Source organism: Saccostrea cucullata, unplaced genomic scaffold (assembly GCF_032062105.1).
Source record: "Saccostrea cucullata isolate Sc308-1 unplaced genomic scaffold, CSIRO_AGI_Scuc_v1 ctg305, whole genome shotgun sequence".
In the NCBI taxonomy this organism is placed as follows: Eukaryota; Metazoa; Mollusca; class Bivalvia; order Ostreida; family Ostreidae; genus Saccostrea; species Saccostrea cuccullata.
In genome coordinates, this window is record NW_026938238.1 from 1,001,162 (window position 1) to 1,013,612 (window position 12,451).

The 12,451-nt window shown below is 33.8% G+C and overlaps 1 protein-coding gene across 1 annotated transcript in view; it reads left to right on the top strand.

Annotated features, from left to right (window-relative positions):
• The window catches only part of LOC134249747 (uncharacterized), a 43,291-nt gene that overhangs the window by 21,986 nt on the left and 8,854 nt on the right, over window positions 1-12,451 (top strand). The window contains exons 2-4 of the mRNA XM_062732097.1: window positions 7,519-7,697; window positions 11,644-11,874; window positions 11,972-12,016. Of these exons, the coding sequence (XP_062588081.1) occupies window positions 11,763-11,874; window positions 11,972-12,016 (157 nt within the window). The 5' untranslated portion in view covers window positions 7,519-7,697; window positions 11,644-11,762. The remainder of the gene's footprint in view (window positions 1-7,518; window positions 7,698-11,643; window positions 11,875-11,971; window positions 12,017-12,451) is intronic.

The following is a 12,451-nucleotide window of genomic DNA, read 5'->3' on the forward strand; positions in this document are numbered from 1 at the left end:
CAAAGAATTTATGAAAGTATCATTAAATCTTATTCAGTAGAATAGAGGAATTGCGGAGAAGAGATGGATATGCCCTTCAATATTAGAAAAAAAAATGGCAGTATCCATGTAATGCTAAGGGGGCCCAAATTATGTGCCAGATCAAAACAAAGAAATTAAATAGGTGTACTTTGGCACTATTTAACAAAGACTCTGTGAAAACCTCATTAAATTCTGAGAAGACTCATTAAATTTCATTCAGTGGTAGAAGAGGAGTTGTGGATAGGAAATGGGTACCCCAAAGCGTACCAGACGGACAGAGGTACAGAGAGACGGACGGACATACAGACGGATGGATGGACAAAGATCCCATCACTATATACCTTTCCCCATGCTTTTCAAGCGGGGGTATAATAAGTCACGTTTACAATGAAGAAAACAAAGAAGAATAAATTTATAATAGTGTTTAAAATGGGTATTCAGAACTAGTAAAATGACATCACGAAAATATTCCGATGTCTTCCAGTGTTCCAAATATTTATTTTAAACAAGTTTTTAGTATTTGCTAGAGTACATATCAAACTTACTTTTGAATCCTGAAATGTTGTTTTATGTGAGAAATTGGTGTCTCTGCAGAGGTTTTTCTGCAGAATAATGCGTCGCGGTGATTCAGATTTGTTGCATTGTAAAAGTATGTCGACTCTTTAAAGTACGATAACGAAAACGAACTGACGGCAAAAAGTCAAAACTTCGCATAATTCAAACACTCCTAAATAAGCCTTCTTACCATAGCTATCAATTTATTTTTACACCTTTGAATGTATTAACCATCAGCACTTTAATTAGGAATTATTCGGAACTGGTCAAAATTCGGAAGTGGGCAAACGACTGTAAGTCTTCGTAGGATCGCCAGGAATGTAGAGAGACCGTAGTGGGAACGTAAGAAAACGTAGTGGGAGCGTTGTAGGAGCATACTTAATAAGTTCCTATGCTTTTACTGCGCCTTTACTACCATGATTGATTGATTGTATGTTGTTTAACGTCCCTCTCGAAAAATTTTTACTCATTTGGAAAAGCCACCACATGCCGATGGAAAGCTGCAAATTTTGTCATATGTTCGGCATTCAGGGCCATTGAACGGTGCGGGATCTATTTCGTGCCAGCACCTACTGCAACACAGGAACTCGGTTTATACGGTCTCATACGAAGGACCGTCTCCACGTCCCACAGTGATCGTAGTAGAAGCGGCGTCTATTTGTGAACGGGGGTTATAAATTTGACACTAGCTTACATGCACATACCCGTGACATTCGTTAAATGAACAGTACACGTGATAAAGACGTAACTTATAATATTATGTTTTTTATTAAATGCATCGATACTGAGAACATAAAGATTAAAACGTGAAGACAAGATGGCATGGTTATCTTGCGCTCGCATGCAAATGTGTACAATTAAAAATGCATAAAATGACCTTGATATAGTCGTTACTTTTTTGTGCTACTTGATAACGAGGGTCATTAAAAAATACGTAGAAAATGTTCCTCATCGTTATATTATTAGTACACGATTATAGATCAACACATTTTTGTAAATAAAAACATTTATTTTGTCGAAGTGTGAAGTTTCATTTCATTTTTAGCTGAGATTTGCTGAAAGCAAAGTCCTGGCTATAGGCATCATGATCGACTGTCTTTCGATAAATAGCACAGAAAACAAAAAACCAAACAGCGTCAAACCAGACACTTTTAAAAATAATAGTCCCATTGCGAGACGATATGCAAACAAATATTTTTAACATCCCAATCATTGGAAAAAATACTGATCAATATTTTTACTTGAGAATTAAACTGAAAGAGAAATTAGATATTTGCTTTATTGGGATAATCGTGATATAACAATTTGTGCACAGACTGCACACACGCTGCGGACTTCATATTGCAAGCGAACTATTTTCAATAGCGCGTGCTTTTCGAAATGTTTAAATTGCTGAAGAGTTAAATGTTTCATATCGTCTTCGTCGATATTATGTTAGTGGTTATATATTCTCTTTTGATTTTTAGCAAATTAGTAGTAAAGTGAATTGGAATTTTAAAACGTAGAATGCGTGAAGTCGCTTGACAATGTACATGTATCAGTGTCTCTACATGTAGTTGGCGATAAAAGTACTGTTTGTTTGTAACTATTAGAATGTCTATAAAATACACATGTGCATTATTCTAACTATTTCAAGACTGAATTTTTAAATTATAAGAAACTAGAGGTACTGTGAGCAATGAGCTCACTAAATGATACCCCCGCCTCCCAAATGAATATAATGGCAGTGTCCATCTTTTGCTCTGGAAAATCCAAAATATATATCAGATCAAAAAATAAAATAAGAGGTGCACAATTGCAATATGTAATAAAGATTCTGTGCAAGATTCATTTAATTTCTTCACTGCTATGAGAGGATTTGTTGATAAGAGAGGGTACCCCCAAAGCGTAACAGACGGACGGACGGACATACCGATTATTATTATACTTCTGTTAAAATGTTTCCAATATAAAGTTCAGAAGGTAAAATAACTATCCTTTATAGTTGAACACTCCATTATTTAAATACTCCGTTATTTAAATGTTCATGACTGTATGCCGACATGGTAATTGTCAATAAAGTGAATTGAATTGAATTGAATTATTTCAGTTTGTTCATTAACATGTTCATAAACATAAAAACTATAAGAAATGTGAAAACTTGACTATGTAACTCATATTTCAATATGACTGTACCTCGATCTATATTGAGAAATTCAATGTATTATCAGCTCATGAAAAGATGTACACATTTGACCTTTATTTATACCCCCCCCTCAAAAAAAAAAAAAAAAAAACAAGAAAATCCTGTTCATATGACTTCTCGCTCTCAATTTTCACACAAATGCATAAAATAAAGGTAAATTAGCATATCTTGTATCGATTAAAATGCAACCAAAAAATTTACGGTGTCTTTGAATAAAAATTTCATGCTAAATTGACATATTAAAGATACTCACCTTCAATTAGCTATTTTCAAACTGTTTTCCCGTGGGTATTTATTTAATCGTATTTTATTTTCTTCTGTATAATAACGTTTGTATTCTATTATGACAGAGATATACAATGATGACTCGCTTATACTGTACTCTCTAACTGTTAGGAATAATTCATATTTCACGAGAAAGGGACGCCAAACATTTTTCAGTAAAAATACATTACACGGCGTTAGTCGTTTAATTTCTTTAAAATTTCAATTTCACGTTTTGTGAATAGTGCACAAATTAGAAAAATAAGTATATGGAATACTTTAATGGGAAATAAAGACGAACGAAGTGTAGTTATTTGTTTTTAGAAATTATATTGAAAAATAATAACGCCATTGTGTCCTCTTTGTTACCCCAGCAGTGTTTGTCGTGTGATTTTAAACTTATTTGACAACCGTATGAATTAGGTTTAATAAAAATAAATCCACAAGATACTGATGCACAAGTAACAGTTACTGGCATAATGCGCCGTTGCTTTATTCTTTAGTTTTTATAGAAAGTTGCACGGAATACCCGATTTCGCGGATTCAACGATACCCTAATATCGAGTATTATACGCGATTTCACGGATAATACCCGATTTCGAGTATTCTCTCCGACCTGTTTAATGAAACTTTCACAGAATCTTTATTGCATATTGCCCTTGTGCACCTCCTATTTTACTTTTTGATCCGACACATATCTTGGGTTTCCCGGCCACAGCAAATCATGGACTTTGCCATTATAAAATGTAACCATAATATAGGAGGCGGAGGATATCATTTAGTGAGCTCATTGCTCACAGTACCTCTAGTTTTTAATCATAATCATACAAACTCTACCTGTTAAAAATCAAAGATCAAAAGGAAGATCACTAGAGGTACTGTGAGCAATGAGCTCACTAAATGATACCCTCCGCCTCCCATATGAATATAATGGCAGTGTTGTGGGAAACCCAAAATATGTGTCAGATGCGTAACAGACGGACGGACATACCGATTACTATATACCCTCCCGCTTTTCAAGCGGGGGGTATAATAAATATGTTCTAATTTCGGATCAGACAGATTGTATTTTTCTTTCAAAATCTGCTTTTCAAAAAAAATTTAATTTTCCTACTCTAAATGTAATGCATTACAATAGTGTTATTAGTGCCATTGCAAAATGTTTTTAAAATATGGCAATTAAGAGAACAATGTTGAACAAAAGTTGTCTGCCTTATTTACCTTTTTATTTTGAATATATTTTTTCGAATACAAAATGTTCAAAAATCATTTACAATGTCATAAACAAAAATTGTTTGAAGCCTACAGCAATTTCAAAGTGGAATTCAGAGTTGTCCCCTCATGGAGTGAATGATATATGCACATAAGATGTTTTTCGAGTGTGTTTCAAGACAACAAATGATTCTTCAGTACAATGGCTTCAATACCGACTTCTTCATAGAATTCTTCCTGTCGGGTACTATCTTAAGAAAATTAATATAAAAACATCTGATTTATGTAACTTTTGTAAGGAGGATACTGAAACTATTCAACATGTATTTGTAACTTGTTATGACGTGGTGGATTTATGGAGAAATTCGAGTATGCATATCTATAGAACAACTGCTAAAAGAATCGGTTTTAATTTCAAAAGAGCAGAGCAAACACGGACCCCGAAATATCAGAGGTGGGATCAGGTGCCATGGAGGAGTGAGCATCCCCTGCCGACCGGTCACACCCGCCGTGTGCTCCTTGTCATGATCAGGAAATAACGGAAAAAATCCGTCGTCAATTCAGTGTATGAATAATGGACTAACAATTGGTATGAAAAACGTCAGTCAGCATTTCACTTAATGATAAATTGTATTTGCTGACAAGGTAATTTTATCGACCATAGAACTTACGAAATGATGATTTTAAACGAGACTGCTGATATTCTTGTTTTTCAATAATTTACCTCATTTTAGAAATTGTTTATACACAGAGCATGCTCTTGCGTATCGAATCAACTGAGATATATTAACTCTGTATGCAGGTGATGAAGGTATTTTGCTGCACAAGTAAGGGAAGTTGACGATAGAAAAGTTAAAGTCATCACGTTTATCATGTAGCTTGGTTGTTAGATTACCATTAGTGTCTTTTTCAAGTAAAATATCCAAGTATGAAACAGAAGTGTCGGGCTCTGTGGTATCTTTTATCTCAAGCTCACCAGGATATATCGTATGGACGTAGGAATGGAAATTACCATTATTAATTGACAATGCGTCGTCAATGTATCTAAATGTCGAGTTGAGGGCCACAGCAAGTGTTTTCCTCTTTTCACGCCTAAGATTTTGCATAAATTCTGCTTCATATGAATATAGAAATAAGTCTGCTAATAACGGAGCGCAATTTGTACCCATGGGATTCCAATAGATTGTTGGAATACCTGGTAAATGTATTATATTTAGCTTGTACCATATTTGGCAAAAATTGATTTTTGAACAAGTTAGCGTAGATTTCATTTAGCGTATTTCTTAATATTCTTAATGGAGTTTTATGAAGAGACTTACTTTTACATTTGACAGCTGACTTTTACATTTTAGTAATTTGAGTTTGTCTATGTTTAAGTTGCAAAAGTCGGTCGTCGATTGTAAAAGTAAGTCTCTTCATAAAACTCCAATAATGTTTATATGTTTAAGACATTTAGCGTTGTACTTAAATTAGCGGAAAAAAAAAACAAAAAAGAATATACCGCTAAATGTAATACGTTTACAGTAGTTTTCCTGATATTCACAATTCTAAAGTATCTTAGAAGTAGCAAGTATATCGGACTTTCAGCATCAGAATTATACATTTGAACCAGTTTTTACATAATTTTTATCATTATGTTTACAAAAAATGTACAATTTTTTATGTTGACATACACTTTTGTTTATTTATATCTCCTATCCTAAATGATATGGCGACCTTTACATTTCTTGCAATAATTAGTAAATTTAAACCATATTAAACGAAAATAAATGCAGTTTTTGTACTTTGAACTATTAAAATTGTGAGGGTGAGAAAACCTTAATATTACAGTATTTTTAAAATCCCAAACAACCAAAATGAATTCGAATTACCAGATCTTTATTAGATTCCGAAACTTGGTAAAAACCCTTACAAACAAAGATACATATCGGGTTCCAGTAAATGTTCAACCAAGCTTCTATCTTTACTCCTCACTAAGATATTAACTGTAGTGAAGGAGAAACTTCATGAGTACTGTGCAACAATATATTCAAGAAGCTCTGTTATTAGAAGACCCATTTTTGTATTCACATTAAGCAGAATTTATCCAAAATCTTACATATGAAAAGAAGAAAACACTTGTCGTTGTCTTCAACTCGACATTTAGATAAATTAACGACGTATTGTCAATTAACAATGATTGTTTCAATTATTAAGTCGATACGATATATTCTGGTGAGGTTGAGATACCACAGTCTGACACATCTATTTCATATTTGGATATTTAACTTAAAGAGACGGTAATGGTAATCCAAGAACCAAGTTCTGTGATAAACGTGATGAGTACTGACGACTGTAACTTTTCAATCGTCAACTTCCTTTATTTTCTGATGGAGCAATATACATGTACCTTCATCACATGCATGCGGAGTTTATATCTCTCAGTAGATTCCTTATGCAGGAGCATGCTCTAAGTATGTACAATTTATTAAACGAGGTAAATTATTGAGAAACAAGTTAATGAAACAAGAATATCAGCAGTCTCATTCTTAGTCATCATTTTGTAGGTTCTTTGATCGATGCAATGACCTTGTCAGCATCTACAATTAATCATGGAGTCAAATGCTGACTGATGTGTTTCATACTAATTGTTAGTCCATTATTTACACACTGACTTGACAACGGATTTTCCGTAATTTACCAATCATAATAGTGAGCTCACGGCTGGTGTGACTGGTCGGCAGAAGAAGCTTACTCTTCCATGGCACCTGATTCTTTCAAACCCTGATGTTTTGGAGGTCCGTATTTACTCTGCACCTATTTGTTTTCTTTTATGGGCTCTTGGGCTTGAATACTTTTAGTTATCTCCATATATTTCATAGACAAGATGATTTTATCACCATGTCCATGCAAGCACTTGTGCGTTAGTGTAATGCGAAAAACGACTAATTTTAATATACTTAATTTAGCCACCATTTATATTTCATACAGCAACAGTGTAACGTTTTATACTTTTTGATAGCATTCTTTGAAGGTTTGGCAGTAGAAAATACCAAGCCCAGTATGCTTGATATAATGAAGATTATCAGGAATAAGGCACCGAAAGTGGAGGGTGGGGCATTTAGAGAAATTCTGTAACGGTCTCCGTTCCAATTCAAACTAGAGAATTAATTTTAAGCAAGGAAATACGTTTCTTAAAACAGTGGGGAAAATAATGTTTTATTGTTTTTTCCGTGTGGAAGCAATTTGCAAAGTATGAAAATCTTCTTTATCATTAATTGAATAATTATTATTTTTTACAGACAGGTGAACTCTGATAGACACTTTTTAATCAGTAAACACGAAGGCGGACATTCATCTGATGTTGGGAAATTTTGGTTCGGAATATTTGAGACAAGAATTTATGATCTGCTGGGAGAGAATCCAAGCCTTCCAGCAATTTTATATAGTCCAGGTTCTATAGCCTCACTATGGAATAGCCGTAAGAACAAAATGCTACAAAGACAATATAAATGCTTTTTTGTGTAACCGAGCAGCAAGACAGAGGTTATATTTTCATGATAATTTTTTTAAGGAAATAAGGGAATTACTAGTACCTAAAATAACAAAGTGTTTAAAACTGAGTAAGTCAAAATTATAGAAATTATGAAAATAACACGAGATAATTTACCTACAGTTAACAAAAGAAAAATAACTCTGAAAAATTGTGTTCTGTAAACAATTCAAAATATTTACATTCGTTGTATTTTTCTATATACTAAGCCAACTGTGAAAATTATTTAAATTACCATTTTCGTGTATTCCTACGTGTAGGCGTAGGAATATACACAGAGAAACGTGCACAAGTTTACGTGACGTCACAATGAGGCTTCAGAGACTTTAGAAAAAAGCAACGAAATAGGGCAGCAAGAATTCAAATATTGAGTATATTTTTTATGCTTTATTAAGACATGAAAAATGTAAATATAAAAAGTGTTTTTTTTACTTCAGTATGAATTATTGGTGTGTGAATTACACAGACTTGCACGTAGGTATATTTTTCATGAAGCTCTAGCGTGCTTTATGAAATATGCCTACGTGACAAGTCTGTGTGATTCACACACCAATAATTCATACAAAACTTAAAATCATTCTTTAATTGAAATCTTACAGACTCATTATTATTTAAGTTACAACTTTAATTGCAATTATGCAATTAAGTAAAATATTTGCAATCAAAATGATTACTTAAATCGAATCTTTTAATGGCAAGAATTAAAACACATAATCAAATATATAAGATACATACCATAAAATGCATATGACTGACTCTGCATTAACTTCTTTACTCCTTGAAAGCGTATTACGGCTCTGACATACATAGGTTAAGAGCGGTAAGTTTATACTTAAAATGAAAAATGTATTATGAATGAAAAATAAGAAATAACCAATCAAAAAAGGACCAATGAAATCATAGAATAAAACTTCACTTACACCGTATACAACGGGTAACGCGGGGGAGTCGCTAAAAAGTAAGGGGGAGTCGTTTTCAACGTATGGGGGAGTCGATTTTCACCGCTTCGGAGTAAGAAGAGATGTGGGTCACGTCTTTTTTCGGTATATTGAAGATGTATATGCAAAAAACAACTCGCCCACGGAAGGTAGCAATAGTTAAGCTTTCTGTTGGTCATTTGTCCGGCTAGCATATACGTCTAGTTTTCTCAAACACTTCGAAACTATTTGACAGATTTCGTATTTACGTTGATTGAGTGGTTAAAACATGCATAGTTTGCACAATCTACGACTTGTGTAGGGATTATGACAGTTAAAACAGCAAAAGCAAACGTTAATCTTTCAATTGCAACTATTCACACTTGGGTAGACTTTATAAAAATTAATAATTAAGACATTTTCTCTTCAGACAGTAATGAGTGACGTACGGGGGAGTCGTTTCTGGAAAAGCACAACGCATAGGGGAGTCGCAAAATAAAGTGAAATGCATACCTAACTGGTGTTGTTTTTAGTTCAAGAAAATATCAGCAATATACATGTGCAATTGGAATATATATCTTGGGAGCACATGTGCTTGGGGACAAAACCCTTTCCTAGCTCAGTATGTAATTTTCTTATACATCACAAAAATTCAAAAAGAACACGAACCCTCACTTTCAACAATGACAGCCTCTCCATAAAAATCAGATTTATAATATGGAAATTTTTTAATCGGAAAAGTGAAAATCTCTGGCGCGTCATTCCCGCACCTTGACTTCTTTTTTCTTGGGGGGGGGGGGGGGGGGGGGTTTAGAAATTTTTAAACTGGTGTATGCTTTCAATTTGGTCCACATATAAATAATTTATTTTTATTTTATCATATAAGATAACACATCTTCAGGCACAAACGATGCATACTTAATGAGAATATTTGGGATGATCTGGGATTTATACAGTCATTACTACATGTATACATTCATAGACAGAATTCGAGGTCAACATGCGTTTTTTACGAACCGAGGAACCAAACTGTTTGCCCGAGGCTGTTAAGCCGAAAACAAAAAGTTTGAGGGGTCGACAAAAATGTCATGTTTAAACTTTGTTAATTCCGTCAAGTTCTGACAGTGACCCCACCCACACTGTGAAGTAAGCGGTGCAATATCTCATCGACAGGTCCAACATCTCACTCCACTGTCAAACAGATTTATTTGACCGCTCAGAAAAACAGTAGAAAGGCTTTACTTTTTTTAGTTATAATTTTTTTACAATAACAATTTTTCATGAATTAGTATGAAAAAAAAAATTATAAACAACTTAAATCTGAAAGAATTTGACAAACAAAAAAAAAGGTTGGTGGAAGAATGTTACAACAGAGTTTCTCAACCAAATTTTATCATAACACATTTGCAAATATAACAATGATTTAAATATTCTGCAACAAAACGTTGGAAGACCTTTCATACTACGCGCCTGTTTCGTGAAATGTTTTTCAGAATTGTTATTATGGGTAAGGGCAGGGTCTGAAGTTCTAATCATAATCAGAGCTATAAAAATTCACAAAGAAAATTATTAAAATATCATGCCCTCATCCCAAAATACATGTATACTCTTTAAAAGAGTTTCATGTTATGTGTGAGGGAAATTGGCAAAGCTGAAGTCCCCTTTCCTTCACCCCCTGCATATTTGTAGTTTCAATATTTTTTTCTTCGACATTAACTGCCTAACGGTATTTAATTTAAAATGCTGAAAATTTTGGAATATGCCACTGATCATCCGTGCAGAAACCATATCAAATGTTCACGTAGTAATGTATATGAAGTACTGGTACATGTATATACTCATGCACTTCACAATAAGAAACGATAAATACATGTTTTTATTCTCACATGTACATATTGCTTATATTGATCTTTATTCATGTTTCATTTTACTAAAATTATAAAATTATCAAAATAATTATGTATGGAAGCATTTAGCAAAGGAAAAGTCGAAATTTAAAAAAAAATAGTACAATTCAATTGTGTGACTCCCCTATGCGTTGTGTTTTTCCAGAAACGACTCCCCCCTACGTAACCATTACTGTCTGAAGAGAAAATGTCTTAATTATTAATTTTTATAAAGTCTAGCCAAATTTGAATAGTTGCATTTCAAAGATTAAAGTTTGCTTTTGCTGTTTTAACTGTCATAATCCCTACACAAGTCGTAGATTATGCAAACTATGAATATTTTAACCACTCGATCAACGTAAATATGAAATATGTCGAATAGTTTCGAAGTGTTTGAGAAAACTAGACGTATATGCTAGCCGGACAAATGACCAACAGAAAGCTTAACTATTGCTACCTTCCGTGGGCGAGTTGTTTTTTGTATATACAACTTCAATATACCGAAAAAAGACGTGACCCACATCTCTTCTGACTCCGAAGCGGTGATAATCGACTCCCCCATACGTTGAAAACGACTCCCCCTTACTTTTTAGCGACTTCCCCGCGTTACCCGTTGTATACGGTGACTTAGGCAACCTAATTCAGGTGCGTAAACGAAGTTGTGGTTATATTTCTCAAAATGATATGAAAAAAATTAATAAAAACGAATAAACACATACACAAATAGAAATCATAATATCACACTTGCATGTTAGTTTAAATATTAATGTCACACTAGATGCAAAAAAAAAACACAGCGCGTAGCCAGGTTACATGTACGTATTTTTTTTTTAAATAGATGTGACGTTGATACCTGTTCTAACAACCAAAGAAAGACATTTTATTGTTTATATTTATATCTGTATAAATAGACATTTAAAGTCGGGTTAAAAAAAATATTTGTATTACTGATACGTCATAATGCGTTCCATTGAAGAAACAGCCACTGGTCTAAAAAATTTTAATAAACATCTATCATTGAAACGATTTATGATCTGTTTCTTATGTCTTTTGATAGTGTTATTATTGTAGTGAGCGCAACGGCAAAAGAACATGATTATTTGAGCATAAACTGTGCGTCTCAAGGGACTATTCACATAAAAAGAGCTACCTATGGGTTAGGTGGTCGGTGGACTTATGGGACATCTCAAATGAGAAGCAGGTGTAACTACATGGATGCCTGTTCGGTAAAGGCCGACAATGCTATATTTTCTGATCCAGCCGTAGGAGACAAGAAATTTTTAAATGTAGATTACACATGTGGTAAGTTGGCAGTCTTTTTGTAAGCACCAGTTTTTCTATCTCAATACTTTTTTACTCTGTTGCTTCCTCTAATTTGTTTCTGTTTTCTTCTTATAAGGACCTAGTATCGCTGATGAAATCGGCATTTATGTAAAAGCAGAAGGTAAAGTAGTTCCTTTCAGAAGGCTAGGAGGTTAAAGATATGTATGCCGTGTTAAACAGTATTTTTGCACAGCTGAAACCGAACAAAAATTTCTGAAGTATGATAAGCTATCAAAAATGAAGCATTCTTGCAAATTCGACGAAATATCATTCGGTATTAACAAAGTTCTGGTCGGGAAAAGAACACGATATTCTCATGCATATTTATAAAGGACTGACGTTTATTCTGGATCTGCGCATGTGCGCTGGAAAAGCATCGCGAGAATCATCAGGTCGAGGAAAATATTTTTTGTGACGTCTGTTCAGTGAGGAATCAATATGACTGACAAATAGACCAATCAGCCCAATGAGTTGCATTTAATGCATTTATGGGTTACTACATAAAATACTACATGTGTTTTTCGAAAAGGCTAGTTTTTTAAATCGCTCTCGGAAA